Source organism: Erythranthe guttata, chromosome 2, assembly GCF_056151865.1.
Source record: "Erythranthe guttata isolate IM_541 chromosome 2, IM_541, whole genome shotgun sequence".
In the NCBI taxonomy this organism is placed as follows: domain Eukaryota; kingdom Viridiplantae; phylum Streptophyta; class Magnoliopsida; order Lamiales; family Phrymaceae; genus Erythranthe; species Erythranthe guttata.
In genome coordinates, this window is record NC_142534.1 from 18,176,250 (window position 1) to 18,193,517 (window position 17,268).

The 17,268-nt window shown below is 37.1% G+C and overlaps 4 protein-coding genes and 1 pseudogene across 6 annotated transcripts; 4 read left to right on the forward strand and 1 right to left on the reverse strand.

The window, feature by feature from the left end:
• Nucleotides 1–2,721: 2,721 nt before the first annotated feature.
• On the forward strand, nucleotides 2,722–3,483 carry LOC148772508 (secreted RxLR effector protein 161 pseudogene; annotated as a pseudogene).
• A 167-nt stretch (nucleotides 3,484–3,650) lies between these two features.
• Nucleotides 3,651–4,843, reverse strand: LOC148772509 (uncharacterized). The gene has a single exon (XM_088814843.1). The coding sequence runs from the start codon at nucleotides 4,700–4,702 to the stop codon at nucleotides 3,767–3,769; it is 936 nt and encodes a 311-aa protein (XP_088670969.1). The 5' UTR covers nucleotides 4,703–4,843; the 3' UTR covers nucleotides 3,651–3,766.
• Nucleotides 4,844–5,019: 176 nt separating this feature from the next.
• Nucleotides 5,020–8,642, forward strand: LOC105963950 (DHHC-type zinc finger family protein). Its single transcript, XM_012988447.2, has 7 exons — nucleotides 5,020–5,716; nucleotides 6,219–6,465; nucleotides 6,952–7,043; nucleotides 7,571–7,697; nucleotides 7,793–7,878; nucleotides 8,026–8,091; nucleotides 8,232–8,642. Exons 1-7 carry the CDS (start codon nucleotides 5,528–5,530, stop codon nucleotides 8,346–8,348), a joined length of 924 nt encoding a protein of 307 aa, XP_012843901.2. The 5' UTR covers nucleotides 5,020–5,527; the 3' UTR covers nucleotides 8,349–8,642.
• Nucleotides 8,643–9,568: 926 nt separating this feature from the next.
• On the forward strand, nucleotides 9,569–13,719 carry CIPK9 (CBL-interacting protein kinase 9). 3 transcript variants are annotated; one of them, XM_088814840.1, is made up of 15 exons: nucleotides 9,569–9,647; nucleotides 9,998–10,169; nucleotides 10,574–10,636; nucleotides 11,040–11,111; nucleotides 11,194–11,301; nucleotides 11,399–11,479; nucleotides 11,856–11,909; nucleotides 11,982–12,107; nucleotides 12,183–12,272; nucleotides 12,392–12,514; nucleotides 12,593–12,700; nucleotides 12,790–12,906; nucleotides 13,030–13,086; nucleotides 13,238–13,312; nucleotides 13,388–13,719. In XM_088814840.1, the coding sequence occupies exons 1-15, from the start codon at nucleotides 9,589–9,591 to the stop codon at nucleotides 13,460–13,462; spliced, it is 1,380 nt and encodes a 459-aa protein (XP_088670966.1). In that variant the 5' UTR covers nucleotides 9,569–9,588; the 3' UTR covers nucleotides 13,463–13,719. The 3 variants fall into 3 exon arrangements, with proteins under 3 accessions (XP_088670966.1, XP_088670967.1, XP_088670968.1); XM_088814841.1 differs by having other exon boundaries at nucleotides 9,574–9,647; nucleotides 12,593–12,697; XM_088814842.1 differs by lacking the exon at nucleotides 9,569–9,647 and adding an exon at nucleotides 9,728–9,856 and having other exon boundaries at nucleotides 12,593–12,697.
• Nucleotides 13,720–14,893: 1,174 nt separating this feature from the next.
• On the forward strand, nucleotides 14,894–17,083 carry KCS1 (3-ketoacyl-CoA synthase 1). Its single transcript, XM_012988448.2, has one exon. The coding sequence runs from the start codon at nucleotides 15,133–15,135 to the stop codon at nucleotides 16,783–16,785; it is 1,653 nt and encodes a 550-aa protein (XP_012843902.2). The 5' UTR covers nucleotides 14,894–15,132; the 3' UTR covers nucleotides 16,786–17,083.
• The last annotated feature ends 185 nt before the right edge of the window (nucleotides 17,084–17,268 follow it).

Below are 17,268 nucleotides of genomic sequence, written 5' to 3' on the forward strand. Positions count from 1 at the left end.
CGGACATACAAAGACACGATGCTATGAGTTGATTGGTTATCCAGAATGGTGGGATCCTACCAAAGCACCTCGCAAACGAAACTCTAGAACAAACAATCAAGCCTCGGTTGCAGTAGCAGAACCTTGCACCCTTAACACTCCGAACGAGGGTTCAGCCTTAATCGCTACATCAGGTAAGGCTCTCCATACTTTCGTTCCTAGTAATAGTAGTAAATGGATAATTGATTCAGGGGCTACAGATCACATGACATTTGACAATCGTTATATCAAATGTATGAAACCATCAAAACAACATATTGTATCCACCGCAAATGGTACTCCATCTCACGTTATTGGAGAAGGATCAGTCACCCTTACCGAAAATTTGAGTCTTGATTCTGTATTAGTTGTTCCAACCCTCAATCATAATTTATTGTCAGTTGCCCAAATAACTCTTACTCTGAACTGTATTGTGATTTTTTGGCCTAACCTTTGTGTTTTTAAGGACATTCGAACTCGGAAGACAATTGGCTATGGTACTAGAAAGGGCAAACTCTATTATCTTGATTTAACTCCGGCAAGTTCTCATCAGTTGGCTCAAGCGTTCTCCGTGAATAAGTCTGCAGGTTCTGAAATTTGGACCTGGCACAAACGTTTTGGTCACTCGTCTTTTGGATATTTAAAGAAATTATTTCCAAAACTATTTACTCAGTTTTCTATTTCAAATTTTAAGTGTGACGTATGTGAATTAGCTAAAAGCCACCGTGTTCTCTTTCGAATTAGTATGAATAAAAGTCCATCACCTTTTATGATTATTCATTCCGATGTATGGGGTCCAACAAGTATTCCATCTCTTGGTAATAAACGGTGGTTTGTGTCTTTTATTGACGACCACACCCGGATGACTTGGATTTGGTTAATGAAATCCAAAAGTGAAGTTAGCTCATTGTTCAAACAATTTCATAAAATGGTAGCCACTCATTATAATTCTAAAATCCAGGCTCTACGTAGTGATAATGGTGGAGAATTTGTTAATCAAGATTTAAAACAATATCTAGATGAACATGGCATTACCCATCAAACTACTTGTCCTTACACACCTCAACAAAATGGGGTTGCGGAGCGCAAGAATCGTCATCTCCTCGAAGTTGTTCGAGCGTTCTTATTTGAAGCTCATATGCCGACGAATTATTGGGGTGAAGCCATCACGGCTGCAACTTATGTTATTAATAGGATACCCTCAAGTTCACTAGAATTTCAGACACCTTTGAGCGTTCTTCACAAATCTGTGAGTTCACCCGCTGCGCCTAATCTGCCACCTAGAGTTTTTGGGTGTGTAGTATTTGTTCATCTTCATAAAACATTGAGGAATAAATTGGAACCCCGAGCTCTCAAGTGTGTCTTTGTTGGTTATGCTCAACATCAAAAGGGGTATCGTTGCTATCATCCTCCCTCTCGTAAATTGTATGTCACTCTTGATGTTGTATTTCATGAAGATTATATGTATTATTCTTGTGAGCCTTCAATTCAGGGGGAGAACAAAATTGAATTGCAGACTCTTAGTCATCATTTGGACACTTTGGATATTGTCGGTGGTGAAAACCTGGATGAAAGAGACGAGTCTGATAAGGATTACAACAATGAACGCCAAAATGATTTAGAGAATGAAAGTGCTCAAATCGAAGTGGAAGCAACGGAATCCGAATCTCAGCCAACTAGTTCACCCCCTCATATAGTACCAGCAGGTCAATTGTTGCCCGATTCCGAATCCATGTCCGAGGTCGAGGTAAGTTCCGAATCTCAAATGAAAGTATTGCCCCAACGGACTACTAGAGGAAAACCAAGAATTAATTATGAACCTCGTCTCACATCTAAATCACAGTATCCCATGAATAATTTTGTGTCTTATCATAGATTGTCAAAGGAAAGGGAAACATTTGTGAATCAATTATCTGTTATATCTATTCCTAGTAGTGTGCAGGAGGCGTTGAAAGATCCAAAGTGGAGAGAAGCTATGAATGAAGAAATGAGGTCTCTCCAAAAGAATTCGACCTGGCAAGTAGTCGAATTACCGGTCGGAAAGAAACCAGTTGGTTGTCGATGGGTATTTACCATTAAATATAAAGCTGATGGCACCATTGAGAGATTCAAAGCCAGACTTGTTGCCAAGGGATATACTCAAACATACGGAATTGATTACATGGATACATTTGCACTCGTGGCAAAGATCAATATTGTTCGTATTCTTCTATCTTTGGCCGTAAATCTCGATTGGCCCTTATATCAGTTTGACGTTAAAAATGCATTTTTACACGGAGAGCTCCAAGAAGAGGTTTACATGGAATTACCTCCTGGCTGTATTATGAAAATGGAAGGAAGCAAGCATGTCTGTAAACTAAAGAAGTCCTTGTACGGTTTGAAGCAATCTCCGAGGGCGTGGTTTGGAAAGTTCACCAATTTTTGAAGTCTATTGGTTACAAGCAAAGCAACGCTGATCATACACTTTTCTTGAAATCAAACGGAAAGAAAATCACAGCTCTTATTGTATACGTGGATGACATGATAGTGACTGGAAATGACCCCGAAGAGAAAAAAATATTGCAAAGTCAGCTTGCCCAAGAGTTTGAAATGAAAGACCTCGGCCACTTAAAATATTTTCTTGGTATTGAGGTATCTAGATCGAAAGAAGGGATTTTCTTATCCCAACGAAAATATACCTTGGATTTATTAAATGAAACGGGTATGACAACATGTAGTCCTGTCAATACTCCTATGGAAGAAAATCTGAAATTTGGTTTATGTTCAAACCAAGTCCCTGCTAACAAGGAACGTTATCAACGACTAGTTGGCAGGTTAATGTATCTTGCACACACCAGACCTGATTTAGCCTATGTATTGAGTGTGGTTAGTCAATTTATGCACTCTCCTTGTGAAGAACATATGAATGTTGTTACTCGTATCTTACGCTACTTGAAATCATCTCCAGGAAAAGGAATTTTATTTAGAAAAGGAGACAACTTGAAAGTTGAAGTTTACACCGACGCCGATTGGGCTGGTTCAATACAAGATCGACGATCTACGTCTGGATATTTTACATTTGTTGGTGGAAATTTGGTCACTTGGAGAAGTAAGAAACAAGAAGTAGTAGCTAGATCATCCGCCGAAGCCGAATATAGAGGCATGGCTAAAGGAATATGCGAGTTATTATGGATTAAGAATCTGATGAAAGAACTACATTTTGAGCAAACAAGTCCCATGAAATTGTATTGTGATAGCAAGGCGGCATGTGATATTGCTCACAACCCAGTCCAACATGATAGGACTAAACATGTTGAGGTTGATAGAAACTTTATCAAAGAAAAGCTGGAAAAAAGAATTATTGAAGTCCCTCATGTTCGATCTCAAGATCAACTTGCAGATATACTGACAAAGGCAGTGTCTAACCAGGCCTTTAACAAATGTCTCGACAAGTTGGGCATGAGTGATATCTACGCACCAACTTGAGGGGGAGTGTTGAAGATTTCCTTTATATTATTTCCTTGTAGTTTCTTGTTCATATATACTATAGAATATTTGTTATTATTTAGGTTGTTTATTATTTCCTAGATTAAGAACATACAATCCCGTAACTTTGGGATCTTGTCACATACTGCGACTATATTATGCCAATGAAGAGAGAACAATAAAATAAGTTTTTCCATAGAATTATTCTTTACTGTCATATCATATATGTAGACAAATAAATAAGCATATATAAAGTGTGTGTGTGTGTGTCCTGCTGACTGTATCAAGAAGTGTGGATGAGCCAATGCTGACCGTCGAGTTTGATTTGGAGATTATGGAGTCGAGCGAACAAATGAACAGCTCTTCTAACACCTCTGTTATCGGCAGATGTAAAATAATCATGTCCGAAAATGACACCTCCAGGCCTCAAAACCTTAAAACCCTTGTTAATGTCTGACCAGGCAGAGTGGAAGTCGTGTCCGGCGTCCACTTCAACCAATTCACCCAAAACACCCCACTCACACAGCTTCTCAAGAGCTGAACTCGTCGAGAAAGGCAACATAACTATTGATTCCGTCGCTTTTGAGTGTACCACATTTTGCATGAATTGGTACATCACCAACACGTCTCCGTTCACCATCTCCATCTTCTTCTGAAACCCCCCTGGCCATCCCCGAAAGTCATCGATGCATACTATCTGAGTGTCGTTGAGTCCGAGTTTCTTAGTCAACCCGGCCATGTGTATGGCCGACGCGCCAAGGAAAGTGCCAACTTCGATTATGATCCTGGGCCGCACTTTCCGGATTAGGTTCTCGAAAACGGCGCCGTTGGATCCCCAACCCTTTATCCTATGTGGGCGGAGCAGGGGCTTAACGTGCTCAGGTGGGAAGTTCAGCCACGGAGAAGACCCGTTGAACACTCGCTCCATTATTCTTTCGCGTACTTGCTCTGAACCTATTGGCCTCCCACACTGGGTTGAGAATCGGTTGTGATCATCATCAACATCTACGGCGGTCGTCGGAGTAGGATTAATTTGTTGATGATGAATATTATTATTTGTCGTTTGTGTTTTGTTGGAGAGATAACCTATCAAGTAGCAAGAGACTAGGATGATAGAGTATGCAGCATATTTCGCCAACTTTTTATTGACGGAGACACCCACCAGTCTCTTGCGGTGGTGCTGGAGAGCCGGAGGTGGTTGCGCTTGATCTTGATTCATGTTTTTCAATTAATAATAATAAATAGCTTTCTTAATTGTCTATCTTGGTTTTATTTTTTTCTTTTCTAAACAAGTATATTATGATCATTTGGGTTAAAAGAAAAGAATGATGAAGAAGATATGGTTGAGTTGGTTGCGTGTTTAATTACTAGACACTAGACACGGCACAAGGTGAAGGTGGATTGATGAAAACGATCGATCGGCAAACGTCGGCTTGAAATTATCAGCGACCACGAAATAAATATATAATTATATATTGAGGCTATTATTACAAGCTACTACATATATAACTTTCCAATATATTAATAAATTGAACCGATGTTAGCAAATTCTGTATTATGTCTGTGTGTTGTGCTATATACATTAATGAATTCAATCCTGTTGTTTATTTCTTGAGAGTAAAAAAGAGTAGCTATGTAAAAGAATAATTATACTTTTGCTTTTGTTTCACTCTCCTTTTCTTAAAGTAATAAAAATATACCATCTGCTTTAAATTTTCTCCTTTTTCTTTTTTTAACAAAAAATCAAATACAATTTACAAATATGAATTGTTTTGATGACACACTTTCAAAAATTATGTATAAGCGTTATTGCAGGAAATTGCATATACTACATTTCCAGAATGAATCACCTTTTGATTTAAGGATGAGAAGAAAGTGAGTGCATTAATTTAATTTAATATAATTTTGACAAGGTCGACTGAAATTGAAGGACATTGAGTTTTGGGGGAAAGTGGGAAATCTGGCTTCACAAATACTGAAACGCCTATTCCCACCGGGAAGTAGATCACGCCGCCGCCAATTGAGTCTATCTCCTCCCATCGTTATGGATCTGAATCCCTTTAGGTTTTGCTCTGGACTAAAGTTCCTCGGCTATTTTATGATCATCCTCGTCTTTGCTTTAATTGCTATTTCCTACGACGCCGTCATCGTCCTCACCTGCGGACCCCATCTTCTTCACGGCGGCTTCAAATCCTTCTTATCTTTCCTTGTCCTCACTCTTTTCCACCTCCTGGTAATTCCTCTCTTTCCTCTCACTCTTAATTCAACTTTTAAATTCTAGGATTTAAGTGTTCTTCCTGTTTATCATCTTCACTTGGTTTTTTACCTGCTCGATTACGTAAGCAGTAATGCTTTCCAGTTTGGTACTTCTATTGAATTGTTGAATTATAATTCATAATTGAGACTGGAAGGAAATTCAACCTTGGATTTCTCAAGTCTCACAAATTCAACTTGTTCCTCCTGAATATTGATTATTTTAGTCCACAAGGACTATTGTGGAATGAAAATAAAGGCCAGGGTTATATATTTGAAGGCATATTACTTCAAATTAAGGGCATAGCTTATTCTAACTAGCAAACAAGGAGTTTGAAATACTATCAACCATATTATTATTGTCTGTAGATTGGCTGGTTAATCGAAACATAACCAGCAATGACTGAGTGAATTCTCTTAAAACATCATATTTCGCTGAGGAACATCTACAAGTTTGCTCAGAATGTTGATCCAATCTGCAGCTTTTTTTATTGGTATGGAGCTATTTTATGGTTGTGTTTCGGGACCCTGGTGCCGTTCCTACGAACTGGAGAGTGTTACCTGATCAGAATGTTGAACAAGAGAACTTTGTATCTTCCAGTTCTTTAGCAGCAGACGACAATTCAGCCATGGCCTCATCTTCAGATGGGATAGAAAAAAGATCTGCACCAGGTTATTGCAGTCGGTGCCAAAACGGCAAGCCACCAAGATGTCATCATTGCTCTGTTTGTAAGCTCTTTTCTTTTTTCGTTTAATAAAGTGAAATAAACATGATCTAGTTTACTCTTTCGGTAAATGCTTTATACCATTTTCTTGTTGATCTCGTTTAAGTTGTACTAACTTGCCAAAACTTAATGTTGTATCTTGACTAATTTGAATGGCATTTTATTTCTTTATTCCATCATTTTTGCCAGACCTTTTACTCAGGCTTCACAGGGGCACGCTAAAAGGGTTGGATCTGCTTTTATTTTTGACTAATTAGAGTTTTGGATGTGCTAATCTTGGTGCACTGACACGGGAGTTTAAACACTTGTTCATATAATAGATACTGTTGATTTGTGATAACATATAATGTCATGAATTTTTAATCGCATCCTTTAAACCCCATTAATATTTTGTTGTTCTGAAATATCCACACCTGAATACATCACTAACCATAAGATGCATTAACCTAAAGATATTTCTATTTGTTCTAACGCATTATGATTTACACAGGTGAACGATGTGTTCTTAAGATGGATCACCACTGCATATGGGTTGTCAACTGTGTTGGAGCTCGCAACTACAAATTTTTTCTCCTATTTGTGGTAGGAATAAATTACATTTGATACAATTCTGTGTGAATTCTTGATATATAGTTATGAGTGGATTGCGAACAGATTTAGGGACTTGCGATTGCAATTTTTTCTACTATTCGACCCTATTCTCAAAGAATTCTTGCTGTTTAAAATAGAACCCAGTTCATTTGAAATTTATCAAATAAGTGTCTTAATCTCTCTATTTAATTTTAATATGTAACTAGCTTTATTATAAAGTGTTTTACTTGTTGAGGTCTGTTTGCGGCTGTGACATAAGGTTGTATAGTTATACGTTCGTTCAACTATTCTTGTCTTGGCAAGCTAGATAGGAATTAAAGTTTATTTGGATCTCATTTCCCTTGGTCAAAGTAAAAAAATACTTCATTATGTCTTAATACCTTCTTTGTGGTTCTTGACATAGCTAAAACAAATTTTGAGATAAGCGGTGCACAGAATTCACTATGGTGCACTTACAATTACCCATGCGATGCATCTTGTGTATCAATATTGACTTGTAGAAATATTTTTGAATACAGCTATATACTTTTCTGGAGACATTGATGGATACTCTTGTGCTGCTTCCTGGTTTTATAAACTTTTTTCAACAAGCTAACCATCATTCTAGCTCTCCCGGAAAGCTGGCAATCACCTTTTTGGCCTTTGGTAATTTCCCAAACAGTAGTAATCATCTGATTCCAATGCTGTTACCGCATTCTCATCCCTTTAACGCTTCTTACAGATTCCGTCCCTTGATGCAGTTTTGAATCTAGCTTTTGCTCTGAGCCTTCTCTGTTTCGTGGTTATGCATATATCACTGCTGTTGAGCAACACAACCTCAGTGGAGGTAAGCATGTTCATCTGCATTTCCGAATTGGCTTTATATATGATTACTGAGGTTCAAATTATTGTTACGTCCCAAATGCGATTTTGATTTTGGAATGCAGAATTAAGCACACAAAATTACAATTTTGCTGTTGACTGTCTGTTTCAGGTTCATGAGAAGAAAAAAGGTATGCAGTGGAAGTATGACTTGGGGTGGAAAAAGAACATCGAGCAGGTAAAAAGAAAATTATATCTTGTAATCTTTTTCAGTTTTCTCGGTTGTAACTAGGCATTAGAACTTAGAAGGAAGGTGCTGGTTTAATTGAATCTTGTGTTGGAAAACTGTCTATGTTAATTGATTATTTCACTTCTCAGGTTTTTGGCACTGAAAAGTTGATGTGGCCCTTTCCGCTGTTGTCAAAGCAAGACCTGGAGAAGGTACCTGCACTTGATGGTCTAAATTTTCCGACACGCTCAGATGTTAACGTATAAGTTATTTCATTTGTGAGTGTCCTCTTATCGGCTAGCTCAAGAACACACCTCTTTTCAGAATTCAGATTATTTATGTAATTGGGTTAGGTTCATCATATTTGTTTTTCTATTATGTTATTTAATTACCATTATTGATGAAATGTATATTGAAAGGTGTATCATAAGTAAGACTTGCTGTAAATCAACAGAAAAAAATCATCTGTCTTTGTTAACTATGCTAGGGCGGGAACATTGCCCTCCAAATATTATTGTTATTATTTTTTAATTTGATTAATTATCCGATTAGTTTATAAATATTCTTGTTAAAACTGAGAACAGCGTATTCTTTGGGAAAGGAAAAAAAATGTAGTACAATATTTATTAAAAGACGGTGGATATATGCAAGCCTATTTTTTTATTAGTTCAAATCAACATAAAGGAGTTTATTAATTCAAGCTCGTAAATTAATTTAATTTTATTACATCAAGACCAAACATGAGAAATATACCTTTATCAATAAATAATGCTAAAATACAAACAAACTCTATTTTTAATTTGTTCAAGACTAAAAAATAAAAAAATAAAAAAGTAAAAAAAAAACACAAAAAAAAAATAGAAAAACTCATAATTGTCGCCACCAGACCGCCGGGACACCAACCAGCGAGACTTTCACCGCGCCGGCGAAGACCAGCGATCCACCCACCACACCACCTCCACCGCACCATCACCACCACCCCACCACCACCAACAAGTCTTTTTTTACTAAACTTTTGTTTGTCAATTCAAAAACATTAATCGAGCGTCGATTCTTGATAAATATGCGTGGATGAACATTAATCTATGCTTACTTCTTGTTGGGTTGCAATGCTTTAGCGGATTTTGGAGAAAAAAATTGAGATTGAAATTGATTTTTTTGTGTGTTTTCGTTGGTTTCCCAAATCGGTTTATCCAGACCGATTTTGTACACGAAAATCGGCGTCGCAATGCCGATTTTTGTTAACCAAATCGGCGACAACGCCAACTTTACAAGTTAAAATCGGCGTTATAACACCGATTTTTTTTTTATTTTTTTATGATTTATGTTTTTTATTTGGTTTTGAATTTCATTAAGAATAAATTATGATTTTTATGTTGAAAATCTTGAACTAATAAAAAAATGGGTTTGTATATATTCGCCGCCTTATTAAAATTTATAAAGAATTACTTATTTTGATTATTTTCATAAACAAATACAGGATTCCTTGTGATGGCATGAATTGGAATGCATAAATATAATAATAATGAAAAAATAATAATAGAGGCAGTAGAGAAGGCAAATAGGTAAGAGCCGCGTCATCACGTGGACCCAACGTCAATTTCCTTCCATCGTCTTCATCCGTCCTCCCCTTTTCTTAACCTGTAAAACAGATTCCAACTGAATCTGCAAAGTTTGTCTGATTACATTTCAGACTATTCTTTTTCACTTTTTTTCATTGATCTTAACAGAATCAGATATACAAGTTGATCGAATAATTCAATTTTCTTTAAATGTATCTCTTCTTTTACTAATCGGTCAAACCTAATTTAAATTTATTCAAAGGAAAAAAAAAAAAAAAAAAAAACGCTTGATTGATTTAGAGTCTAGTTCTGTTAAATTTATTGAATTTGGGATTGTTGATTAAAATGAGCAGCACATCGATGTCTCGAACGAGAACGCGCGTGGGTAAGTATGAGTTGGGGAGGACGCTAGGAGAAGGAACCTTCGCCAAGGTCAAGTTTGCCACTAACGTCCAAACCGGTGATCGCGTTGCCATTAAAATCATTGACCGTGATCGAGTCCTCCGTCACAAGATAATTGAGCAGGCTACTCTCTCTCTCTCTCTCTCTCTCTCTCTCTCTCTCTCTATATATATATATATATATATATATATATATATATATATGTATGTTTGTGTCATTGTGTGGTGTGTGTTTGTATAATATTCGAAAATGCTGAGCGTGCTTTAATTTTTATTCTCATTCGCTTAGTCTATTATTTCCTTTAAATTAGTTTAATACGCCTGTTGACATTAGAAGAATCATCCATTAGAAGACACCTTATTTTAATCTGTTTGGTTGCTTTTATATTCGTCATAAAATACTGCTTTAGCCATTTCACTCTGTGGGTCCATCGATCAAGTTTAGTTCTTTAATGGAAAAGAGCTAATCTACAGCCTCAATAAGCCTCTTTTCTGTTTCCGTATAAAAGATTTGTGTATTTTTTGCAGATCAAAAGAGAGATTTCGACGATGAAGATGATCAAACACCCCAACGTCGTAAATTTATTTGAGGTAGCATGCAATTTACTATTTTTCTCGGTAAAATGAAGTACGGTTAGTCGCCAAGTTATTAATTATTCATTTTCTTACCAATGATTGTATAAGTAATTCAAAATATATTTCACATGGATCAACGTGCTATATGCAAGGTACCACAAAGATTGCACCAGTCATCATCCTATGACTTCAAAGTTTAAAACTAACTCAGTTACACATTTGAGAAACGATGCTTCTTTTTGCCCGAAGACATGCAAATTGCTGGCTTATTATTTTCCAACCATCTATTTCATTCTAAACCTCCTTGTTTTTTTTTTCTTCTTCTTTTATGTAAGGTAGTCTGTGTCCGCATGGGACCAACTTTTTCAGGGTCTCATAATTCAAGTTATAGTTACCGATCCATTTGTGCTGATAACAGGTTATGGCTAGCAAAACCAAGATCTACATTGTTCTCGAATATGTTGATGGAGGCGAACTTTTTGACAAAATTGTAAGTTTTCAACTTCTGCAATTGAAGCCTGCAGCCTTACATATGGAAGTAAATAAATATGTCATTCCCCTTTTATCTGTAGGCTAAATACGGAAAACTTAAAGAAGATGTTGCAAGGAGATACTTTCAACAGCTCATCAATGCTGTGGACTACTGCCATAGTAGAGGTGTATACCACAGAGATCTAAAGGTTGAATAAGACTTGTCATTTATCACATAGTTATATGTCCAGTTTTGATCGTCTGTACTTAACAATATATTCTACATGTCTTAATATAAACTTGCAGCCTGAGAACCTGTTGCTTGACTCCTACGGCATTCTTAAAGTTTCAGACTTCGGATTGAGTGCTTTCTCAGTGCAAGTCCGGGTAGGTTGTGTGTAACTTTTGTCGTTAAAGTTATCTAACAGGACGCTTTGAGCGCCAGAGTTTACCTCATGAAGATTTATCGATGTCAACAATGTGTTTTATCTGTTTTACATTCTATGATCTATTGCTTTTTCCAGTTATCCTTGACGAGAGAATTTTATTTCAACCTGCTTCTTTTTGTGGACTGGTGTCATTTTGATGTAACTGAGTTGTGAATTTATTTTGATTTTATCTGCATCAGTATTCTTGGTTGTGTGAGAAAAAGTGGCATAGATTCCTGTTGGAGACTACCATTCTTTAGCTTAATTTGATTTGATGTCCTGGTAGCTAGCAAGGTCTAATTCACAATGAAAATCTCACTATGATTCTTCTGTAGGAAGATGGACTGCTTCACACAGCCTGTGGCACACCAAATTATGTAGCACCTGAGGTAACGTACTTACTTGGTTAAGACTATGTTTTCAGTTAAAATCATTCATTTGAGATGTCTTTTTGCTTTCAGGTTCTCACTGATAAAGGCTATGACGGTACTTCATCAGATGTATGGTCTTGTGGGGTTATTCTCTTTGTTCTGATGGCTGGATACTTGCCTTTTGATGAGCCCAACCTCGTTTCTTTGTATAGGAAAGTAGGTTTCATAATAATTCCTCTTGCTGTTGTGATTTTTGCTTGGAATGTTTTATGACTAAACTCTATTGACCAGATTCAAAAGGCCGAATTTTCATTTCCTCCATGGTTCTCTTCCAGTGCGAAAAAGCTGATTAAGCGTATTTTGGATCCAAATCCACTCACTGTGAGCGCCGCTTTAACAAAAACCTCCTTCTTTCTTTCTTTCTTTCTTTCTTTATGCACAAGTCAAATTTTATATTGGTATGGACATGTTTAGGCATAATAGTTGTTCTATGTTAGCAGAGAATGAGCATTCCGGAAATTCTAGAAAATGTCTGGTTCAAGAAAGATTACAAGCCACCTCACTTTGAGCAGGAAGAGGGGGTAAATCTTGATGATGTTGACGCTGTCTTCAATGACTCTGATGTAAGCTCTACTTAAATGCAAAAATCTCCTTTTAGGCATTGCCTGCCATTTAACCGATTTAATTTTGTCTGCATGCAGGAACATCTTGTTACTGAAAGGAAAGAGAAACCAGAATCCATGAATGCCTTTGAGCTTATTTCTAGGTCTCAGGGGTTCAGTCTTGAAAACCTGTTCGGGAAGCAGGTGGTATAACTGTAGAGCTGATTCTATCAACAAGATTCATATCTACACTTATCATTTTGTGGTTAAGTTAATTATTTCATCTATTGTCGCAGGGGCTAGTAAAGAGAGAAACTAGTTTCACATCCAAGCATCCACCAAATGAAATAATGTCAAAAATCGAGGAAGCTGCTAAACCTCTGGGTTTTAATGTTCACAAAAGAAACTATAAGGTATTATTACCATATTTTCTTGGATATTCCATACCTCATAATGAGAATTATATTCAAAACCTTGCCAGTTAGTTTATCACAAACCTTTGTTTTCAGTTGCTTATACTTTGTACCAACTTGCAGATGAAGTTACAAGGTGATAAAACAGGAAGAAAAGGCCAACTTGCTGTAGCTACAGAGGTATATTATTACATTTTGTGTGTTCATAACTAGAATGACCGCAGCAGCGCAGCGTATTGACAAAGTTATAAAATGTTGGAACAATTGCTTACGATTCCAATTAATTGAAATCACACACATGCAATTTCTCAAAGGATAGGCAATTTCTCAGGTTTTTGAGGTGGCTCCTTCGTTGCATATGGTGGAGCTAAGGAAAACTGGTGGTGACACCCTGGAGTTCCACAAGGTATGCTATTAATATATGTTCAACTTAATAAATTCTGATTAAACTATTTTGTTATCGTTTATGTATGTATGGCAGTTCTACAATAACTTCTCATCGGGGTTAAAAGACATTGTATGGACGACGGAATCAAGTGATGAGAAAACGGGATGAAGTCTCGGTGCAATTGCATTTGGATTACCTATTTCACATTTTTAATTTTCCTGGAGAGATGTTAACGCTTATAATTGTATTGAGAATGAATGAATTAATTATATAGGATAGGACTTTAATTTGGAGGGTATTATAATTATATATAGATAATGTGTGAAGTATTGATAAAGATACGTCCTTGTAAGATAGCTGCATATGTTGCTGACAAGAACAATTAATAAATGGAAGTGGTGGAGTAGTTTGTCTTAAAACAACAATTACAGCTTGCAGTTGCATCCATCATCATTCATCCATGTCCTAAAAGTCAATTTCACTCACTCACTTTGTTTCCTCCTAACAAGTTAGTGTTCTTCTTGTTCTATTATTTCTTCTACATAAGCAAGTTACCCTCTTTATATATATGTTATTATTTGTAAATAAAATAATACCAGTGTTGATGATTGAATATGTAGTAAAAGTTGAGCTGATTTTTAATAATGAGATGTGATTATTATTAATTTGTTTGGTGTGTAATAAATAGTGTAGAGTATTATTAGAGTCCTTGTGTTTGTGATGGTTGGAACTTGGATGGATGTTGGGAGTTGGTCTTAAATGCAGCCTGCTAATAATGAACAAGTAAGTAGGGAATGGGGAACATTGAAAATGTGGAACAATTAGTTAACTACCAAACTACATATCTTGCATCAGGCAATATCCAACATGTAATATATACTCTACACAATGTATATATACTGAAATAATTTTGTTGTTGAAGCTGGAAAATAAATAATTATCCAGACAGAATATATTATATGATTTTGGGTGGTTGAGTAAATGGAGTTTGAGAGTTTGGCTGGCGTTTCGTTTCAACTTTCTTTGTTAAACTACTACAATGTAGTATAACGTGTCATTACATTTAATGACTGACAGCCACCTCTGCCCACGCCACTTTATTATTATTATTATTATTATTATTATTATTATTATTATTAATTTAAAAACTCTCTCGCGTATACTATACAGTAGTATATTGATGAAGAAAAAAAGAAGAAAATACTCATAGTTCGTATATCAGTAGGCAGTAGGTAGGGTATATTACAGACATATCCCAAGTCGCCACGTGGGCCCGAAGAAGGATCTGTTTGAAATATTGTGAAATCAATTATCAAATATCCCACATGGCCACTTGGTCAACATTTGATGAACAAAATGTTTACCTATTAACAATAATAATAATAATAATTAATATGGAGGTTGGCACATTTAGTTAAGACTTATTAGAGAGAGAGAGAGGTTGGGTGGATTTACCTGTAAACACACCACACAAACACAGGTATTGATGATAGATCGAGGTTGGTGAGCGCTATCTGTCTGCCTCTCTGGACTACAACTACTATCATTTCTCATCCATCATCCATATTTTAATAATTATAATATTAAATGTGAGGCCAATCCAATCAGCATAGTTTTCTTGCAGCTTTTTGTTTGTACATTTTTTGTAGCCTTCTTTTCTGCAAGTATAAAGACCACCCCTTCTTTTCCCTCTTTCCTCTTGTTATAATTCTTATAATAATAAATACTCGTACCAAACAAACAAAAAGCTTATAAGCCTGTTTCGTAGGATACATATCATCATCATTTACTACTAATTAGCCAAGATTAAGAGAGATCCATCTTCATCAGTTGGAGGAATGAAGAGCAGCAGCATAGAGATGGATGATGAGAGGCTCCTGGCTGAGGTTGCTTTCAAGGACGACTCTTCTTCTTCCATGGTCATCAAAATCCGCCGTAAATTACCTGATTTTTTGCACTCTGTCAAGCTCAAGTATGTCAAATTAGGCTATTCTTCTACCTTCTTCATTAATAATAATAATAATAATCCAGCTGCTTCCACTCTCCTCCTCCTCCTACTCTTTCTCCTCCTTTCTTTCTTTACACACAGGCTCTTCCTTCTTTTCTCCCAAATTTGGATCACTCGTAAAACAATCTCTCTTGCTGACTCCTCCGGTACCCTTGTACTATTTATTGCTTCCACTACTCTACTCATCTTCTTGCTTGCCATCCACTTCTCTAAAACCCCAAGCCCCGTCTACCTGCTTGACTTCGCTTGCTACAAGCCCGACGACGAACGTAAAATGTCCGTTGATTCTTTCTTGAAGATGACCGAAGAAAATGGTGCTTTTGAGAAAGACTCCATCGAATTCCACAAGAGAATATCTCACCGTTCAGGGCTAGGCGACGACACCTACTTCCCCCGGGGGATTACATCAACCCCACCTAACCTCTCCATGAAAGAAGCCCGTTTGGAGGCTGAAGCTGTTATGTTTGGTGCTATTGATTCTCTCTTTGCCAAATCTAGCACTGCTGTTAATCCAAGTGCGGACATTGGGATTCTTATTGTCAACTGCAGCCTGTTCAACCCAACCCCATCTCTCTCTTCCATGATAGTCAACCATTACAACCTCCGTACAGACATCAAGACTTTCAATCTCGGCGGTATGGGCTGCAGCGCCGGCCTCATTTCTATTGACCTCGCCAAACACTTACTCCAGGCCAATCCCAACACCTACGCACTTGTTGTCAGCACCGAGAACATTACCCTCAATTGGTACTTCGGTAATGACCGCTCCATGCTTCTCTGCAACTGCATCTTCCGCATGGGCGGCGCCGCCGTTCTTCTTTCCAACAAGTCCCGCGACAGGCGTCGATCCAAGTACCAGCTCGTCCACTCCGTCCGGACCCACAAGGGTTCAGACGACAATAGTTACAACTGCGTTTACCAGAGGGAAGACGAAAAGGGTGTGGTCGGAGTGTCGTTGGCTAGAGAACTGATGGCGGTGGCGGGTGATGCTCTGAAGACGAATATAACAACACTGGGACCCCTGGTTCTGCCATTTTCGGAGCAGTTGATGTTTCTTGTAACGTTGGTGAAGAGGAAGGTGATGAGAAGTGCGAAGGTGAGGCCTTATATACCAGACTTCAAGCTTGCGTTCGAGCACTTTTGCATACACGCAGGTGGGAGAGCGGTTCTTGATGAGGTGCAGAAGAATCTTCAACTCACTGAGTGGCACATGGAGCCTTCGAGGATGACACTACACAGGTTCGGGAACACGTCGAGCAGTTCATTGTGGTATGAATTGGCATACACAGAAGCAAAAGGGAGGGTTTCCAGAGGTAATAGGGTTTGGCAGATTGCATTCGGGTCGGGTTTCAAGTGTAACAGTGCTGTTTGGAAAGCGTTGAGGGATATACCTGCTAAAGACTGCCCCTCCACTAATCCATGGTTTGATTGTATTGACAACTACCCTGTACTACTATTACCTACTTCTTCTTCTTCTTCCTGATATATCCATCATCATCATCATCATCATCATATATTTATACACAAGATCGTGACCAATTCTTCCATTTATATATCTACTGTTGGTTGGTGATTAATTAGCTAGTTGTACGTACGGCTTTTTTGATATATATATATATATATATATATATATATATATATATATATATATATATATATATTTCTTAGCTTTCAATTTATTTAGAGGGAGAACATGATCATCTTCAATGAGGTGACACTGTTGATTGAGATTTAATTTATTTATCCCAGAAATCAAAATATATATCACTAATCTTCTTTTATTTCTTCGTTACGTTTACTTTTCAACAATTTGAACATACAAAGAATTGGTTGGGCAAATTTGTACATGTGACTGAAATTTATTAACTCATGTACGATTGATTGGTTATAATTATTATGCCAATCTGGTTGGAGGTCAGAATTAATATATATATATATATATATATATATATATATATATATATAT

Excerpts from the sequence above, each read along its gene's own strand:
- LOC148772509 (XM_088814843.1), bottom strand. The coding sequence starts at position 4,702 with ATGAATCAAGATCAAGCGCAACCACCTCCGGCTCTCCAGCACCACCGC.
- LOC105963950 (XM_012988447.2), top strand. The coding sequence starts at position 5,528 with ATGGATCTGAATCCCTTTAGGTTTTGCTCTGGACTAAAGTTCCTCGGC. Across the intron at positions 5,717-6,218 it reads TCACTCTTTTCCACCTCCTG|CTTTTTTTATTGGTATGGAG; the intron begins GTAATTCCTCTC and ends TCCAATCTGCAG. Across the intron at positions 8,092-8,231 it reads GGAAAAAGAACATCGAGCAG|GTTTTTGGCACTGAAAAGTT; the intron begins GTAAAAAGAAAA and ends TTCACTTCTCAG.
- CIPK9 (XM_088814840.1), top strand. The coding sequence starts at position 9,589 with ATGCATAAATATAATAATAATGAAAAAATAATAATAGAGGCAGTAGAG. Across the intron at positions 9,648-9,997 it reads GCAGTAGAGAAGGCAAATAG|CACATCGATGTCTCGAACGA; the intron begins GTAAGAGCCGCG and ends TAAAATGAGCAG. Across the intron at positions 12,273-12,391 it reads TGGATCCAAATCCACTCACT|AGAATGAGCATTCCGGAAAT; the intron begins GTGAGCGCCGCT and ends CTATGTTAGCAG.
- KCS1 (XM_012988448.2), top strand. The coding sequence starts at position 15,133 with ATGAAGAGCAGCAGCATAGAGATGGATGATGAGAGGCTCCTGGCTGAG.